The sequence below is a fragment of the Hyperoodon ampullatus genome (assembly GCF_949752795.1).
Source record: "Hyperoodon ampullatus genome assembly, chromosome: 10".
NCBI lineage: Eukaryota > Metazoa > Chordata > Mammalia > Artiodactyla > Ziphiidae > Hyperoodon > Hyperoodon ampullatus.
This window is the reverse complement of record NC_136923.1, coordinates 18,502,428-18,523,010: the sequence shown is the minus strand read 5'-3', so window position 1 is coordinate 18,523,010 and position 20,583 is coordinate 18,502,428. Positions and strand designations below refer to the sequence as shown.

The 20,583-nt window shown below is 40.9% G+C and overlaps 1 protein-coding gene across 1 annotated transcript in view; it reads right to left on the bottom strand.

Moving 5' to 3' along the window:
- The window catches only part of SHQ1 (SHQ1, H/ACA ribonucleoprotein assembly factor), a gene marked incomplete at both ends in the record, with an annotated part of 88,387 nt that overhangs the window by 23,484 nt on the left and 44,320 nt on the right, over positions 1–20,583 (bottom strand). Inside the window, one exon of the mRNA XM_079712577.1 lies at positions 12,656–12,776. Coding sequence (XP_079568703.1) covers positions 12,656–12,776 — 121 coding nt within the window. The remainder of the gene's footprint in view (positions 1–12,655; positions 12,777–20,583) is intronic.

The following is a 20,583-nucleotide window of genomic DNA, read 5'->3' as shown; positions in this document are numbered from 1 at the left end:
TGATGTATTGTAAAACTGAGAACACATACACAGGAGACGTCTACTGGTCTGGTGTCTTTTTTCTGCTCTATATAATTTTATATTGAATAAATAATAAAATGGTGCACCCAGCAAGGAGAGAAACTCCACATCTGAAGATAATGTCAAATTACTACTTGACTTAAATGCTAAGTTCATATTTGAGAAAGCTCAAGCAAGTACTGATAGATCATCTATTTACTATGTCTACTTCATTTCATTCAGGACATAAGGACTTTCTTTTTTCATTCGTTTACTGATTTAGTTGGGCCTTAAGTGCAGATCACCACACTTTTTACTTCATTCAGTTCTGTAATATTCTCTTACACGTAAGGAAAAAAAAAAACCAAGCACTGATATCACCCTTGTAATTTCCTAAAATGACCACCAGGAAAAAAATAAAATACATGTTCACTGTAAACACACCCAAAAAGTAAGTATAAAATAGAAAAGCCACCAGTAAATCCACAAGCCAGAGATAACTTTTATCAACATTAATGTGCTTCCTTCTAGGGTTTTTGTTCTGTGAATACATATTTTTCTTTTTTTTTTTTTACAGTAACATCACTTTAGAATGAACAGCCATGTTGGCCAGCCTTTTATTTTTAAAAATTATTTATTTATTTATTTTATTCATTTATTTTTGGCTGTGTTGGGCCTTCGTTGCTGCGCACTGGCTTCTCTAGCTGTGGCGAGCGAGGGTTACTCTTCGTTGCGGTGCACAGGCTTCTCATTGCGGTGGCTTCTCTTGCTGCGGAACACGGGATCTAGGCACGCGGCCTTCAGTAGTTGTGGCACACGGGCTCAGTAGTTGTGGCGCACGGGCTGAGTTGCTCCACAGCATGTGGGATCTTCCCAGACCAGGGCTCGAACCCATGCCCCCCGCATTGGCAGGCGGATTCTTAACCACTGTGCCACCAGGGAAGCCCAATACATATGTTTTAATGTGACTGAGCCATCTCAGCATATACAGCTCTATACACGTGGCTTTTGCCATTTAACTTTCCAGTTATGATTTTTCACGATACTGTAGTATCTTTAACCTCCCCAGACAGTGGGTTCCTTGATGTGGAAATTTTGACCTTGATCTAACCTCCAGCACTGAGTACAATGCTGGTCATAGTAGATATTCAATAAATTTTGGATTCAATCAGACTCTGAATTCATTTAAACAAATGAACCACAAAGAAAAGAAATATTTATAGTTATAAATAATTGAGTTTAATAATTAAATAATTATCATTAATACACTATTAATAATTAACAAGCAATTACAACTATAAATATTTTAGATAAACAAGGTGTGATCTAAGACACTATTACACATAGGTATCTCCCTTTTGGAAAGAGAATTAAATTGAATGGCTATCCATGACATCCTTCAGTTACACAGTAGATCGCCTGTCTGTCTCCCGCTCGGGTGTGTAACTTGGAGATGACCTGGGGAATGTCCTGCAATTGAAGGCCAGAGTACCTTCCTCCTCCTCAACTGGCTCATGTTCTCTGTCTCGGGACTTGGGGACAGCGTGTGGCTGCTGGTCCCCTGATGGTCGATTCTTGCGCCTGACTCCTCGGGGAGGTTGCAGGGCAGTCCCCACACCAACCTCTGGGCCAATACTGCTCCACAGTAAGCAGGGGACATGGAAGTGATCTAAACATCCATCCACCCAACCATCCGAACCTCCACACACTGCTCTCTCTCCTACACCTCCAGCCCATTTTGACTTTCTCAGACCTGAGTAGATAAGCACCCACAAAAAGTTCTGTTTCCTTTGACATCCATCTGGACACATAACATCTGTGTAGGTAAGTGCATGTATCCTTATCTTGTGATGAGGACAAGAAGAACAGGACATGCACTGAAGGTCCTAGAGACAGAGGTTTAGTATTGTGTAAAGAGAGGGTAAAACTGCTACTTTTCATTGAAGCTTTTTACTGAATTAGAAAGAAAATTTTCAGTTCCATGAGCATTTACTAATAAGTGACCGGCATTCTGCTAGATGCCAGGGTACCAAGTTGAATAAGTCCTTTGCCCTTTAGGACATTCACAGTCCAGATTTCTTTGGCTCTTTTCCTTTGGATCAGTAATTAACAATGAAATCACAAAATCACTCCTCATGGAATCATAACATCTTGAGATTGAACCTCTATTATACCCCACTCCCAAACCTATATGAGCATCCATTTCAAATTTCATTCTTTTTTTCTCATAAGGATAGTCGGCTTTTCGTTCTTTCACGTTTTAAGTTAATACATAAGAATCCCAAAAGCAAAAGACAAGGTGTCTGGGCACAAGAAATACATGTTATCATCATGACAAAGGCTCTGCATTCCCGAGCTAGGCTTGTTTCTCTGCACTCATCAAACAGAACATGAAACTGAAGCAGGAAGGGACCATTTTACATCTGGCACAAATCTCAAGCTCTGGAAGTTCAGTTTCTTTGTCTTCAACTAAGTTCAAGCAACTGGCAGAGGCTGACTGGAGTCCCTGAAGTTTCTTAGTCCCTCCAGTTTCTTAGGCGAGACAACCCCTCCCTGGCCATAATTCAGGCTTTGAGAATAAATGTACTAAGTGCTTCCCTTTGGAAATAAAGATGGTTATTCCTCTAAACTTTGGATCAAGTAGCCTATCATTAAAAAAGTTTGGGACCCACAAAACATGACTTTTGCCACTGATCCATACATTAAATATTAGTGAAGCTTAAGATTCTTCTTAATCAATAAACACAGATCTATTATAGTTTTCCTGCACTCTAGAAAGATTGTTTTATGCACCAATGGCCTTAAGTGAAGCTCACTTTAGAGGCCACTATAATAGAAGATTTGGAGGATAAACGTCTAAATCAAAATCACAATTTTACAATATTAGAAAACTATCCAGGAAAAAGAGGTAAGACAAACATATAATAAAAATAGAAAACAGTGCCTCATGAAAATACTAATTTATCATTTTAACAAAAGCAGAAGCTTCTATGACGAAAAAACAACATAATAAGCATCTAAGAGTTGACATTTTCTTTAGTTTAAACCTTCCAAAAGGCCACACTAAGTAAAAACATCTAAAAATGGATCAGAAATTTGCTGAAATTGGGCTTCCCTGGTGGCGCTGTGGTTAAGAATCCGCCTGCCAATGCAGGGGACGTGGGTTCGAGCCCTGGTCCGGGAAGATCCCACATGCCACGGAGCAACTAAGCCCGTGCACCACAACTACTGAGCTTGTGCTCTAGAGCGCATGAGCCACAACTACTGAGCACCCGCGTGCCACTACTACTGAAGCCCACGCGCCTAGAGCCTATGCTCCGCAACAAGAGAAGCCACAGCAATGAGAAGCCCGCGCACTGCAACGAAGAGTAGCCCCCGCTCGCCGCAACTAGAGAAAGCCCGCACGCAGCAATGAAGACCCAATGCAGTCAAAAATAAATAAATAAATAAAATTTTTTTAATTGCTGAAATCTATACACTTAAAATACACTCTGTCAAATTCCTCCAATGCTCTGTTAATATCTATATTTTGAAAGATAAAAACTATCCTTGGAAAGCTGTTTAAACTGAGAACAGCAAATAATCAATGATAAAATTATCTACAATTAACATCATACATCACTCACAATCTACGAATATACCTCAGGGAGGCCCTTTTCCCACCCATGGTACAACAGTACTCTCTAAAGCTCTATTTATAATTTTCCCAGCTTCTATTTATTCAGGAAAGTAGTCAGAGCAGGAAATGGGACCAGTCAAATGATCACAATCAATCTCATCACCTTCATAACATGCTGTGAATGTAATTAATCTTCTATTTGTTTAGGGGACTTCACACCCCTTACATTAAGGCAGCAACTCCCGGCTGGCTTCAGTTGAGATAATTATGTTATAACAAGGATTGGGTTTCAGTCATATTTGGCAGAAGAAAAAGGAAACTGTACTGGAAGTTGTCAGTTTTTTTAAAAAGCTTTCTTGTGACTCCATTCAGAGGACGCTCTTGACAAAGCTCTCCTTAAACAGAGCATTTTCTAAGTAAGATAACCACACATATGCCACATTAATCAACGTAAGCCTCTTCTCTGAGTGAGACGTGAAGAGCATCCGAGCACAAGGGAAATTCTATCTGAAGGAGAGAATACGGGTTCACAAAACCTGACTACATCAATTCCCACCGGAACTCATTGGATCCTGCCAGTCTCCTCCACCGAGAATCCTCCCAAGACCTATGACGTGCAAAAGTACATTAGAACAGGGAGGTGAAGGAAAATACCAATTTGCTCACATAGTAGCTAATTATCCTCTGTGAAAAGCCAGGCCGCCAGCAAGCCAAAACCAAGGATTTAAGAAGTCTGGAGCCAAGTATCTGGAAACAAAACGAGTAAGGACAGAGACAAAAACCAAACACGGCCACCCAGCCATAGTCCTTGAATGGCCTGACACATACAAGCCTCCCTGTACAGATAAATGCCATCACTTTCCAGTCTGGGAGCTGCCCACTCACCCCTGCAAGTCTGTATCTTTTTTATAAAAACTTGTATTCACACTTTCTCCTCTAATGTCTACCACCTTTAGAAAATTAATATGAAAATATAAAGCCTTGCTCACTTTATTTTTACAAACCTTTTCTATTTTTATCAATATAGCAAAATCACAATATCCACAGTACAGGTAGTAGTAAAAATGATAAATGAATTATGTTTCCAAATTTCTAAACATTCTCCCATCGGCCAAACCTATTTTTTTCAAGGTCTAGATTAGAATGTTTGTATGTAGTAAGCCCCTCAGGCATCTTAATATATCTCAATAATATTTCATTGCCTTTCAATAGCATTTAAGCTCTTGGAAAAACGAAATGTGCAAGAAACGGAGCTTTACTGATTTGAGTTCCAGTTCTTAGTAAACAACGAAACAAAATGTGGTATCCTAAAATAGGAAAAGGACATTAGGTAAAAACTAGGAAAAGCTAAATGAATCTATGGACTTGAGCTAATAATAATGTATCAATAATGGTTCATTAATTGTAACAAATTACCATACCAATGTAAGAAGTTAATAATAGGGGAAACTGAATGTGGGGTATCTGGGAACTCTCTGTACCATCTTCACAATTTTTCTGTAAATCTACAACTATTCTAAAATAAAAAAGGTCACCTTAAAAAAAACAACAAGGATATTACACATTTTAAAAAACAAACAAACAACAAGTAAAACAACAACAAAAAGCTCCACGAAACCTGAACATTCAGATATAGAATCCTTTGAAAGCTAGTTTTCTCAATGTGTACAGTTACATGGAGCATTCGTATCTTTGCAAAGGTTTATTTTGTCCTGAAGTCTTTAGGAACATTCGTAATCTCATGATTTATTGGCACATTTCTTGTTAGAGAAGTCTAATGAAGAGCAGCAGTCCCCAGTGGGCATTGCTGAACCACCGGTGATAAGGTGAAGAACCATTAAGTAAATCCTTTCTATATGAAACCGCACTGAAGGGCTCCGGGAATGGATATTGGCATGTACTAATCTTTTCTTATGGAGATAAAACCCACTCCCATCCAGGACGAATTGGTGGATTTAATTAAAAATAAACAGTAAAACTGAGGAGCAACCTGACAGGCCTGAATAAGCACCTTACCAAGAATGATTTCAATTCAAGGGAGGTTTAACTTGCTTGAAATTCTGCACAATTGTTTCTTGAAATTTCTACATGCTAATCATTAGCAGCTAATGTAACCCTTAATGTTGTACCACTGTCAGAGAAGTAACTTCCCCTGCAGAAGTGAAACCACCTAGAGTGCCTGATGATCATCTGGTATGCCTGAACTGAACAGCCCTATGCAATCAGCCTCAGCACTATATTTTATTATGAGTATCAGTGACACAGGCAGTGTTAGGTGTCAGGGCTCGCCCTTAGCTATGGCTCAGAATGGTGTCATGGAATTCCAGCAGCATCCTCTTAAGGGGTCCGCATGCCCCACACGCACCCTGTTCTGAGAACGGCCACTCACTGGTGACAAAGTGGGCCCTGGGACCATGTGTGTACCACTTTATGGGGCACCCCCACTCCACGCCCTCTGTGACCAAGGCAACTAGACCAGGAAAAAACACGGACCCATGCTGGGCCAACCACATTCTCCCTCCCTTGGAATCATAAACAAGGGACTCTAGTCCATCTCTACTGAAACTAGGCACATGGAAACTCAGAGCTGTAGAAGAGCCATTCTCCTTCACGTGCACCAAAGGGAAAAGAGCAGCAGGGACCTACAGAAATAAGCAACTCGAGGGACCACATGTCACCAGAAGGTAAGCCAACCCCACACTTCTTGCCTTGAGCTCACAGGACCCAGCTGTACTCAGCACCTGGGTCCCAGAAGATAGCCTGTAGCCTCCTAATAAAGTCCCCATTTTTACTATAAAAGTCCGACTGGTTTTCTCATATGTAACCAAGTGATTTTTTTTTTTTTTTGGCTGCGTTGGGTCTTTGTTTCTCTAGTTGCAGAGAGAGGGGGCTACTCTTCGTTGCAGTGCACGGGCTTCTCATTGCGGTGGCTTCTCTTGCCGGGGAGCACGGCTCTAGGTGCGCAGGCTTCAGTAGTTGTGGCACGTGGGTTCAGTAGTTGTGGCTCACGGGCTCCAGGGCGCAGGCTCAGTAGCTGTGGCACACGGGCTTAGTTGCTCCGCGGCATGTGGGATCCCCCTGGACCAGGGCTCGAATCCATGTCCCCTGCACTGCCAGGCGGACTCTTAACCACTGTGCCACCAGAGAAGCCCACCAAGTGATTTCTGAGTCAAAAATACCATGACAGTCTCCAGCACACCGAAGGGAGAGAGAAGCGTTTCAGATCTGGCCCTGTTACTAAAACATCATGACCTCAGGCTAACTGCAGACTCTCTTATTTAATATAATAATAAAGGGAAACTAAAGGACTAAAGATAAAACTAAAGATAAAACTGTGATCCAAATGCAAAAACGCCTCACGTCCATTCTTGCCCTTCTAAGCCACCGGAGCTACAACCAGGAAATCTGTTCTCCACGTTGCTTACATGTTTGACTTGTCTACTCCTCTGCATGATGCTATTTTCCCATCCTGGAATGCATCCACTCCTGATTATTATTATACTCATATGTGTAACAGTACTGTACAACCAGATACCATTTTTTATGTTTTGCTATTAATTCATATCCCTTCTTTGTCCAACTCTTCTCTATACATCTTTTCCAGCTGTGATCCAAATGTTCCCGACTCTTTCTCTATGGATACTCCTTAGAGACCTCAAATCAACATTTCTAAAACTGAACTCCTCGTCTTCCCACCCTCTCACTTCTCTTCCAACCTATCCCCTCCAGTATGATTGAATTTCAGCAAAGGCACCTCCAACGGCCCAGTTAACTGGCCCAAGTCAAAATCCAGACCTCACCTTTGACTGCCCCCCTTCTCACTCTCCCCTGAGATCCAATCCTTACTCACTCCTGTCTCATCTACCCCTTAAACCTGACCACTAGTCTCCTTCCCCACTCTCACTGCCCTGGCTCAGGCTACAGCTGCCTTTTGCCTGGATCACTCACCTCCTAACTAGCCTTTCAGCCTTGAGTCTGAGCTCTGCCCTCACCCCAACGTAACCTGATGGATCTTCCCAGAATCTAAATCTCACTGTGTCGCTCACACAGACACTCCATCGCTTAAACTCTTCAGCTGCTCCACACTCTCCCAGAACAAACCTCAAACATCTTCATGTGGCCAAGGATCTACAAGAACTCTCCAGCCTCACTTCCTTCCTCTCATTCCGGTACCAAGATCCAACCGTTCTGAGCTTTCAAGCTCTTTAAAAGGGCCACATTCCTCCATCCCTGTTGTCTGAAATGCCCTCCGCCCCTGCTTCCCCACCTGCATCTGACCACCCCTTCCTGACCTTTCGGCTCTCAGCTTCAACTCTTCCTTCCGGAAGTGGTTTCCTATACCCCAAGACTAGGCATATGGCCTCCTAGGTGCTCCCATAGCACCCGTACTTCCCCACTGTAGCTGCTGCTATCAGGCTACGGCATAACATTTTCCTTCTATCTATGTTCCCCACTAGAAGATCAGCTTCAAGGTGTTGTGTCCCTTGTTCACCGGAGTATCCCCACCACCTATCTCAGTACCTGGCATAGAGTAGGGCTCAATAATTAGTGGTTGAAAAAAATAAATAATTCCGTTTCTACATTCAGTGCTGATGTTTTACCTCTGCATATGAGTGACTCCCACTCCCACGGCTTTTGGCAGATAAACCAGGAACAAGAGAAAGCCAAAAGGAAGAGAGCTACACTGTTCTCAGGAACATAACCCTATCCCCTACCAAAGCACATACACAGAGGAAGCAAAGCAGTATAAAGCAACGATAAGGTCCTAAGTTTTCTAAAATTTTAAGATTTCAGTGCAGAAATGGCTCAGGTTTATATCACAATTGAGGAAACTGAGGTCCAGGATTTATCAAATAAAACGAAACTATTAGGTGATAGAGTTGTTTCCCTCTACAAACTTTGCACATTAGTGTCCAAAGGGTTGCAAAGTAAGATTTCATTTTGGTGTGGGGGGGGAGAATGCGAAAAAGCAGTGAAAAAACAAATGCACGTAGAGTATTAATCACAGAAGACCATCTATCAGTTCAATGTAAAAAGGTTCAGTGTTTCAAAGACATACATTTTCTTTTTCCCCCATAAGTACCTACCTTAAAAACTACACTAGAGAACACAAAGATACAGAACCTTCATGACAAGCTCAGACTTGTACTAAAGTTAGCTGGGATTTTAGATCTTAATTTCTTTAAAAAAAAAAATAGACAACCAAAAATTTTCCACGCAGAAAAACAAAATAATACCGTATTCTATCCCGTGTCATTTCAAATTACACCATGCGTTAAAACCATAAAGTATCAAGTTTTCTTCAGTGGGCGTGCATTTCTTGTATAATGAGGAACCAATTAGTTATTTTTTAAAAATACTATGCTATGGATATTATGCTATAAAGGAAAATGATTTATAGGGTACTATTATAAGTATTAAACACGTTACAAAATGATATGTGCAGTATTATTTCCACTAGTTTAAAAATGCACTGGAAAATAGAGAAAATACTAACACTGGGTGCATTAGATGAAGTGATGGAGTGACTTGCGGTCTTACGGTCCATGAGAGGCAGGGTTGGAACATATTTTACAGGACAACCTTTTCCACCCCAGCTTAAACCAAAGGGTGTAAAATGCTAAGCTTTCAGTAGGTCAGAACTACCAGTGCTACTGGTGAGTGCAGCCCACTGGAAAAGAAACGAGAGGAAGGGCGAAGTCTTTTATTGAATTTAGCTAAAAATGTCAATAAAAATAAGTTAGGGCTTCCCTGGTGGCGCAGTGGTTGAGAGTCCGCCTGCCGATGCAGGGGACACGGGTTCATGCCCCGGTCCGGGAAGATCCCACATGCCGCGGAGCGGCTAGGCCTGTGAGCCATGGCCGCTGATCCTGCGTGTCCGGAGCCTGTGCTCCGCAACGGGAGAGGCCACAACAGTGAGAGGCCCACGTAACGCAAAAAAAAAAAAAAAAAAAAAAAAAAAAAGTTAGAGCTAATTTACAGTTTGGTTCCTGTATGGAGCATTCATGAAATGCTCCTTCAACTGGCTCTACTAGATACCATTCAATTCAACTAAAATTTACTGGGCTCACAAGGGACTGTAATGGGCCCAGAAAGGTGCTCATTCACATGGACTTTAAAATTTTAGAGGGAGAAAGAGATATGCCCAATGTGAGGCAGACAGGACATGTGCCTAAGTGATCTCTAAACCAAGTGCTATGGGAATATCCCAGAGGAAGACAGATAAATCCTTAATCCCTCTTCCTATAGGAAAAGCACTCTATAGGGAGGGCTCCCTGCACATCGTCTCCCCCTGCCCCCCATACCATGGGCAAAGACAAAGGCTTGTCTAGGTGGTATATCTGGAAAAACATGAAATCTGGAGCCAGAAGACCTGAGACTATCACAGACCTATCTCTTACAAGCTATATGACCTCAAGCAAACCACTCTGCATGCTGCCACCCAGGGTGTATTTGTTGCAGGGGCCACCACACTCGAAACTTCCAATGAAGCTTACAGCAAAGGATGGCAGGAAGCGTTCCTTTTCAGAAAAATAATGTGCAGAGTCTATAACTCAAAAATGCAGGAGCTTCAGTTTTTAAGCTCTGCAAATGTGCTCTACAAGACACATATCACAAGGAAAACTAACTACGAAGCACTAAAGCAAAATGTACCACAGTTGTTGCCCTAACTTCATTAATTCCGTATAAGAATGATTTTGCTACCCATATTCCAGTAAGTTTTTGCCAAAGTAAGTGTCTGACTGTAAAAATGGAATGCTAGTCAGAACTTAGCACTTGCCTGGTATTTCAAATAAAATTTCAAGCAGTCATTATTATTATAATCAAAAACATCAAATAGAGACTAAGAAAAATGCAGAACTATTTTAATACATAAAAATAAGGTGCTAGATTTCACTAATAAACATTATGGGAAATAAATAAAATAGAAGGTGAAAAGTAAGGAAGAAATTAATTATGGAAATTATGGACATTCACCACAGTATTATTAATTCAGAGCCAAGGAAGTTCACAGTAAAGATGATACTGGAAAGTTCAATTATGCTGTGCTTGAAAAATTAAGAATAAAATTAGAAAATTTAATTAAAATTAGGTTCTCTTACTTCAAGGGGGAGGGGAAAATAGCTGGGCTAGACTAGAGTTAGAACGTAAAACACAAAGTGAAAACGACACAGCTTATTTCGGGACACGAAAGTTACAGTCAAATTGGTAAAGGTGAAAATTTTTTTTCCAAAGTAATTTGAAGAGTTCCTGCTGGCTTCTCTCTTCTACCTTGCTCGCAATACATTAACATCTTTTTAAAAATTACTATTATCATAACAATGACTAGAACCCTAAGAATGTCGTTTCATTTCCTGCAACTTAAAACCTAGGGAAAAAAAATTTTTTAAGTGAAAAAAAGTCCTATTAATCCCCACATCAACTTGAGGGCGTATACCCTTCTAGTTCAGTGAAATACGATCTTCTCTCTTGTCAATAAAGAATGCCACAAACAGAGCAAGGAGGCACTCACAGAAATGGGATCCTAGCACAAATGTGGATGCTCATTACACGCTTATAAAACCCTCACCCTGAAAGAAAAAAGAAAAACCTAAACCCTCACAAATAGGCTATTTCAATTTAATTTTATTATGAAAACAACAGGAAATGGCAGCAGGGTATTCGATAAGCTCAATTAGCAGGAGGATGAAATGAAGTGATGACATACCATCATGACCTCAGGGGTTAAAGATGCAATTTTCCATCTGGCCAAATCTAGATTTCCAACTTGAATGCTGACACCACCTGCTGTATGTTATTGGCGATATCTTGAGCAGTCCCTAAGCATTTTGCTTACAACAGGTAGAGCCTCAATTTTTTTTCTTATTTCACTCTGCAGTATAATTGCTTCCCCATGAACAGAAATGAAAATAAATTCTATATAATGGTTCACTCAAAACAGCCATTAAATGTCATCCTAAAGCATTCATTTACCAATCACACTAATAGTAAACATATCATGATCATTTTTCTTCTAAGTCACAAATGATGTTGTACCATCTTTTCCCATAGCACCTAAGAATTATTCCAAGCAAAGGCTCTCTTTGTATTTCTCCATTAACAGTCTCTTGCTACTAAAATGGATATTTTGGGCACGTCTGATAAGAATCAGGTCTCTAGAACACCCTTTACAAAATGAAAATTCACTGCATTTTTTTTTTTTTTTTTTTTTTGTGGTACGTGGGCCTCTCACTGTTGTGGCCTCTCCCGTTGCGGAGCACAGGCTCGGGACGCGCAGGCTCAGCGGCCATGGCTCACGGACCCAGCCGCTCCGCGGCATGTGGGATCCTCCCGGACCGGGGCACGAACCCGCGTTCTCTGCATCGGCAGGCGGACTCTCAACCACTGCACCACCAGGGAAGCCCCAATTCACTGCATTTTTAAACTTGATATGCTTCCTTGAGTGAGGCAATGGCAAACAATTAAAAAATTTTTTACATACCAAGTTCAAGGAGGCCATTTGTAAATGTTCAGACCCTTAGATACATTTTATTAGGCTCTGAAGACTTTCTTCTTCTACTCTGAATAAAGGATTCCGTAAGCCAGTGATTAACCAAAGAGGGCACAGCTCTCATTGTGATTAGATTTGATTAGGTTTGTATCCTGTGGTGTTTACACATATGCCTGCACACACACTCACATTCACATCCCACTGTAATGAAAGCACAGACACAGGTTCAGACAGACCAGTCTTGAGATTTCACTGAGGACAGTCAATAGCATAACAATGAAGAGTCACAACTGTCGGTTTTAACACATATTTTCCAGGCGGTACCCATTTTTTTCTAGGAAAATTAACCTTTATGTCATCTGCACCTCCTCCCTAAGCAACTTCACCAAGTTCCCCATGCTGATACAGGACTTCTCAAGTGTTTGGTAGCTGTACGGGTTTGTCCCTGATTAAAACTTATCCTCCAGGTTATTTCATTTTCTTCCTCCCGGGTAAGTAGGTGTTCTGGAAATGGGAGCATGTAAAATTCGTAACTGAAAACTTACTTGGCTTTCTGAATCCACACACAGTAGTCTGAGATGTAGAGATCGTTTAGAATGTAAGCTGGGTCATTTTCCTGAAAAATTTTGTGAATGTCCAGTAGACACTTTAAAACTGCACTTTTACCTGAAGGAAATTGAAAAAAAATCAAATCATCCTCAAGGAAAAACATCTGATTTTTTTTTAACTGAGAAATTCACACACTGAGGGGTAATATATTTATGGCAGCTCAGAGTTTTAATCATGTTCTGAATATTTTTCATATTCTTTTATTGCAAGAAATCGTATCAGTACTATTAAGTGCAAACCTCTTTATTTCTTTCCTTAAGAATTATGAAAAAATCTTTATACTCTATTGTTATAGCTGATTAATTGTGGTTACCTTAAAAATAACATAAAACATGAGTAGGTACATTAAATGACAGGGAGAGAAGTTTCCTAAGTAAATGAGTATTTAAATGCATCATAACTTTAATTAGATAATGTTCTTCTAATTCAAGCTTTCAAAATACCATGGAAAATTATATTTTAGTTTTCAAATGTCTCTATTTCTTACATCAACATTTTTTGTCAAGGAATTATCTAGTACGAACTTAAATTTTTTCACCTTGAAGAACTGAAGAAAACTCAGACTGAAAACTAAAATATCATAGCCCTACTTCGAAAACAAGCTGACAAAATCACTTGGAAAAAAAGCCATCAAATACTGAAGTCTTGTTCAACCTAATTACTTCCTCCTGGTTGTTAAATGAACCTAATTTTATTCCAAACCCAAGCCTACAAAAGGAATCGCACAACAATAATTCCCTAGGTGTTCCAAACTTCAAGACAGTCCCTGAAATGTATTAAACATAAGGCAAATTACTAAATCTACAGTAGTACCACTTCCTTAGATCTGTGAAATACGGCATTTTCAGTTTCACTGTTTTATTCTTATCTTTATAGTCCTAAAACGTGAAAATACTGTATATTGATTTCGTGAAGACACTGGATGTGCTTTCATCGACATTTCCCACTTGACTTTTAGATATGATAAAAGGATCATGAGCTACCTAATGACATCACAAGATGCCAAAACTGCTGCCACTAAATTTTTAACACAATTAACACTAGAAAGTGAGCTTCATAAGAGCAGGGACTTCTGTTTTATTTAGTCATTAATCCCCAATACCTAGAACAGAACCTTGTAGCAGTACATTTTCAATTTAAGTATTTTAAGGATGAATGAATGAATGACACAGTAATCACCTGCTTAAACCCTCACAATGTCTTCCATCCCCTAGCCTCACACACCAAGCCCTGACGATTTTTCTCTGGAAATGCCTCTTGTAGCTGCCCTTTCCCCACCACTCCCCGACCACCCATCCTCACTCATGTTGAGATTATAAATTCTTCCGCGTCCCTCGGACTCTCTCCCGCTGAGCCCTCTGACATTGCATTTTGATGCACTGCTTTCATCAAGAGCCCTCCCTGCGCTTGCTTTCAAGGCTCTATGGACTTGTCCGTGGCCCATTGCTCAACTGCTTCCCTGCACCTGGAAGGCCTTTTCCTCTCTGTTCCACCTAGAGGGATCCTAGCCTGCCTTCACAGCCCAGCTCAAGTCTTCATCCTGCAGGAAGTCCGGACTGACTTCCCTAATTGTCAGAGCTCTTACTAAACCCTGCAAAGGAGAGAAGTGGAAAGGAAACTCGGCTGATTCTCCTCATAACCTCCTCTGCTCACTTCACAGAAGGAGAAACCGAGGCTCAAGGACCGTTAAGATACAGTGCCATTGAGTGGAGGGCCCAGGATCCAAATTTTGAATTTATTGACTCCTGAAGCTCCCGCTATGCTACCCATGCGTTCTTGGGCCATTCGGTCTACATCACGTTTTTATTATTTGAGTTAAGCAGGTAGTAAGTTCAAAACAGAGGCCATGTTTTTTTCAGAAATTTTCACTGTGGCTTCCTCATACGCAGAGGGGAGGAATGTCAATAAATGCTCCACTGCTCAACGGGTTAAAAGAAATACTTAGAAGGCCTAAAACTACACTTGGTTAAGTCAAGGTCTTTGTGTCATTATCAGAGTGGCCCAGGGCAACTACATGTAATGATGAGTGGGGATCCCCCCACTCCCCAAGCCTAGAAGGCAGAGTCTGATGACAGGAGGAGAGAATACAATCAAAACTCACTAAACTGATGAAACCAAGTTAGCCGTGTTATCCAAACAGAAAAAAATCAAGGGAGAACGAACTAAACTGTGAGAATTTTTGGAACAGCTTAAATTGCAACAGAGAAAAAATATCAGGGCAAGCATATGCCAATTTCTTACTTTGTCTCTCTGTCTCTCTCTCTGTCTCTCTCTCTCTTTCTCGCTTGTTTGTGGGGAGGGGGACAGGGGGGTTTATGACAACTACTAACTTAAAGTTTTAAAAGTCAGCCATAGGTCTTTACCCAAAAAATAAACTATTCACTTGAAGCTTGTATAATCTCCTCTACAGTGTGAGGCCCCTGAATACTGCCTCTCGAGGACATGCCTTACTAACAGAAGTGGGTTAATAGAAAATGCAGGACTTGGAGCTGGGCCTCACAGCAAATAATTCAGTAAGTGAAGAAAAGGGGTAGGTATGCCAGCTTGGAGGGCGGTGTGAAAAGGAGCAGTGTGGGACTTAGAACAGGGTAGGTTTGGGGCACAACAGAAAAAGACCATTTAGGTGGAGCAGATGGTTCCAGGAGAAGGACAAAGGGAGTACACGGGCGAGCCTGGGAGAAGCCAGGCTGTGACAGAGGGCAGGAGATGAACGCAGTCAGGCAAGACGGCGGGGACAACACCTAAAGGCAGGTGCGCGCGCGGCAGAGACAGAAGACCCTACACACCAGAGAGTTTTCTGAAAAGGAGTGTGGAATTAAGGTCACATTTAATGAGAACCCATTGCAACCGTTACCTAATGAAATTAGAGGAGCTCTTTTCTATTGACACTTGCGAGATGGGATGCTGCCCGATTCATGAATCACTGAATAAAGCCAATTAAGTCTTCAAATTAAAAAAAAAAATTCCTAGTTTCGTTTTGCAGACATGCCTAAAGTGAGGTTGTCCCTTGCTAAGGGCCACAGGCAAGTTGAAATCTTCCAGTTATCACAAAATAACAACAACAATAATAATAGCAACACCCAAAGTAAACAATTTTTAAAATTTAAAGTGAAGCTGTATTGTACTTACATGTTTTGATCCCTATTTTCTTTAAAAAAAAAAAGACAAACACACATGGAAAAAACTCGTAAACATAAATACCCCCAAATGATATTAACAGTATTCATCTCTATAGTCACTGAACAAATGTGTGAGCACCCGATATGTGCCAGGCATTGTTTCACACATGGGATTACAGTTATTCTTCTTTAAACTTTCCCCTATTTTCAAAATTCTCCACAATAAACATTTATTAATAAAAAGTCAGACATTCCTGACTACATAGCTAACCCTTGAAATACTGACAAAGAATGTTAGAATTTTTAAATTCCTATTTCAATTTTCTTTACCCTGTATTTTTGCACAACTGAGAAGCAATATTTAGATCAGGCGATTCTAGAAAATCACATGCGAGGCACTTTTGAATGAGAAAGTTACGCATTCTTCAAAAGCTTGTGTTTTCATTCTCAAACTATTTTCAGTGTGCTATGTGACAAATAAGGTAAAAGAAAACTAGGCTCCCGGCAGCTGACACTCTAGAACAAGAAGTACATTAAAACCATCCTGCCCCCAACATTGTGTACTGTTACCCCAAGGCCATACTTGACCTCGTGTTTCCCACTAAATCACCATAGGTGACTACAGCATCAACAGATGATTACATTACAGACAAGAAGCTCAGGAAGCATGCAGCTTTTTTTTTTTTTTTTTTTTTTAACATCTCTCTTGCACCGACTGCTCCTTCTCTCAGGTTGCCAACCACTTATCCAAGAGCTATCAGCAAAGGAAAGAGCTGGCCCTCCTCCAGGCTGTCACACAGCCAGTGGTTAGAAGGGGACTCAGTGTACCTGCCTCCTGTGGGGCTGTATCCAGTCATGGGCTCGTCACACATCCCATGCGCCTGAAAAACTGCTCAGGCCTAAATCCGAGAGAATCATTTCTGCTCAAAGACACTGCAGGGAAGTGACCGTTTTTTGCCAGCTCACTGCCTGGTCCAGAGCAGGAAAAAGCAGGTACCTTGCACAGTAACCATGGTAACTATTTTCACCACAGAGATGCAATAGCAGGCCTCTCCAAAGAGTTAGGGATTCTCTATGCTCAATCTCGTCCTCATAGAAGCCAACCCTATCCATGGAGCAAAGACTTCTGACACCAAGATCTCTCCAAGAGAGTCTAAAACCAGTGAAGGCAGTTTAAAACTAGTAACCTGGCATATAAATGACAAGTGCCATGAATGTTTTACCTCAGGGAAAATGACTGTCCAATGACAACAGAGAAACATAATAACAACATTAAAAAAAAAAAAGGATGATAGTAACAAGCAGGTAGGCAGTAAACAGTATTTAACACAGTCTCTGGCTACGCGTTCTCCAGCTTTTCTTTAAAGGGAACGTAAACTAAGAACAATGTGCTTTCCTGTCTGGACAGATGCGGCATCTCAGGTTTAATATATCTTAAACCAGAGACAAGATTGAGCTGTTCTACATTAGAATCCACTGGCTATTTGAAATCTTCCTATTAGCCGACGAGGTTTGGCCATAATCGCTCACTGACAGACCAGCTCATGGTTGAAGGCTCTTAAGAAATGGCTCCCATCTCTAGGAGATTAAAAGGATAGTGGATGTTTTCACTGGCTAAAAGCCAGCATAGAAAAAAATAATAATATACTGCTAACTCTGTAGAGCAAGAGCTGAATTTCTTTTCAACTCTTGGTACATTATAGCAATGATAGGGCTGTGGTTTTCAGGGTATCTATTTCTGTCCTTGAAAGTTTGAGCCATACAAGACAAGAAGCCAAAAAGAGTAAAGGAAAAAGAGGTGGTCTTCATTTGTAAAATCATCTCACAATGAAAGCCAACAGGGCTATCATCCTAAAATGCATAACTTAGTAGATATCCGGCTAGATTCTGGGATTTCTGATGAGACCACATTATCAGGAGGGATAATTCATGAATTATTCTTAACATTAATTTTCAGAGATCATCTGACCATAAAAAGAGGTGACAGAAGAACTGTGTCAAATTAATCCAAGCTAAGAGAATCGAAGTGTGGTAATTTGCTTCAACATCAGGCCCTGTTAGGAAGTAGCATAAAGTCCAGTCCCTAACAATTAACACAAACATGCGTTAAATTTAACTTTATGAAAGCTTCTCAGTCTGTTCAGTATTTTTAGCCTCAACTTCCTCAGATGCCATTTAAGCTCTTACATTTGGGGGCTGTAATAAGAAACAAATACTGGGAGCCATGATAGTTGTTATTTTGAGCACAAATTCACAGCCCTAAATAAATTTTTAGATTCTTTTTTGTTATTAAAATTACATATACTGTCTGTATAGCCACAAACAAAATCAACACAAAGCAAACATACACTCTGTAAGTGTTCCCTCTGCCTGGAATGCACAGCCCTCAACCCAAACCTAACTTACCATCAAGTCTCAAAATGAGCATATACTTCCTTAGGAACTGGCTTCCCACTCGCCCAACCCCTACCCCGACCCAAGCCGGTTTGAGTTGTTTCATAACGCCTGCCACACTGTCCCTTACAGTAGTTAATAGCTACCCACCTCTGCTGCACCAAGTACTCTCCATACACTGCATCATTTAACCCTACTAAGGTTGGTGACCTCTTGCTCATTTCATACATGAGGAAACTGAGACTCAATGTAATGAAAGAGTTGGCCAAGATCACAGCTGGGAGGCAACAGTCAGGATGAAAATAGGTACATCTGCCTCCCAGCCACTGCATAATATATAGCGTCACTATTTATCGCATTGTGTGGCAACCTCCTTGACAGCAAAGAACACGGCTTCTCATCTGTCTTCCCGGGTCTAGAACAATGTCTGGCAAACTGTAGGATCCTGTTCAGTAAAGGCTGGCTGTTAATGTAGCCTGGCGCACACAGAACCTAAGTTTAAAAGCACCTGGTCAAACTGCTCAGTTAACACATACTAGTTGTAACACCTTTGTGATCTGTACATTTAAGCCATGACGTCATGACAGATGTGGGCTATACAATGGGTTTGCCTCCCCTTTTTATTTCTATTCCCTGACAAGAAAAGGATGTAGCTGTGCCAACTTTCTTCTATCACCACACCATCAGAAGTTCAAATAATGAATTTAACCCAAGGCTGCTTTTTGCCTTTTCTGCTCTAACAATCCCTGCCAGATTTGCTGGTTTGAAAGGACAGCTTGGACGTTCACTCTATCCTCCTCCTTAAGTCACCTGTCAAAGCAGTGGTTGTGTCAGTTTAGAAATACATGGCCGGATGTCATCAAAATTACATAATGGCAGCATGACTAATTTTTCTTCAGACAGTTAAGAGTGAGGCATCCAAGTTCAAGGTAGAACATTAAAAAAAAAAATCCCATCTATACAGTAAGTATAAAAGTAGAAAGGTTAAGAAGTTGAACATGCATGGAAAAAAGCTCTTGGAACAGTTGCAATGTAGACCTGAGTTAAAAAAAAAAAATCCATAAGCACCTAAAACTTCTTAATTCTGTGGATAAAATTTTATTTCAACTATTCCACCTTATGAATACAGCATGTATCTCCATGCCTGGTAGCTCAATTTAAAATAAATTCTTTGGGGCTTCCCTGGTGGCGCAGTGGTTGAGAGTCCGCCTGCTGATGCAGGGGACACGGGTTCGTGCCCCGGTCTGGGAAGATCCTACATGCCGCGGAGCGGCTGGGCCCGTGAGCCATGGCCGCTGAGCCTGCGCGTCCGGAGCCTACGCTCCGCAATGGGAGAGCCCACAACAGTGAGAGGCCCGCGTACAGCAAAATAAATAAAATAAATTCTTTGCATTGCTGCTTTAATTAAGACTATTATACTTCATTTTCCCAGGAGCTATTACTTAATATGAAAAGTTCTGACTTTTTTTTTGGAATTAGCTTAGTTTCCAATTGGGAAAACTAAGACTGTACATGCAGTCAGAGAGAAGAAACATATAGGAAGAAAGACAACTGGATTCCTTAAATGGCTCATAAAGGGGAAAAACAAACCCAGTCCGACCAGACTTACGAGTCCCTTTTGGTGATGGGAAATACTGACCAGGTCAAGGTAAAAGGAAAAAAACCAAAGCCTTTTGACACCCTCACTGTATCACAGTTGAGAATGTCTGTGATGGCTGAATGGTTTACATACTGGAGAACTGAGTTACGCACGCTTCTTTACATCTTAATCAGTGTACAGGAAATAGAATCTAGTAAAGATGATTACATATCTCTATCTACATGTAAGTTTAATTTATATTAAAAAGTTACATGAAAACTCTGATTATGAAATTAAGGTCTTAGAATTCTAGTCCCAAAATTCTAAAAGGCTAAGGAAAGATCATTAAAAAGCTACACATAAATAATCTTGTGCAGTTCTTAGCTAATTTCTTTACAAAATAAAAATAACAATGATAACTCTTGCACTGTGGAACAGTTGTACAGCCCAGAATCTGCTTGCCCTTGGTGTCATTTGTTAGCTGTTTGGTACTTAATCTGAATCTGTTTCTACGTCTGTAGATGGAGAGGGGAAATTCTTCAGAACTGCTGTGGGAATTGAGTAAGACAAGGACATGTAAGCACTTTACAGATGACAAGGGAAGGAGGACATCAGGTCATATGGGATCAAGGGCCCCGGGACTCCCTTGACTAGCTTCTACCCTTCTACCTGCAAAGCACGTGCCCACGTACTCCTTCCTCCTCCGCACCACTGCTGGCACCCCAGTCCAGACCCAGTACCTGTCCCCAGACTACTCGGCTTCAGGTGAGAA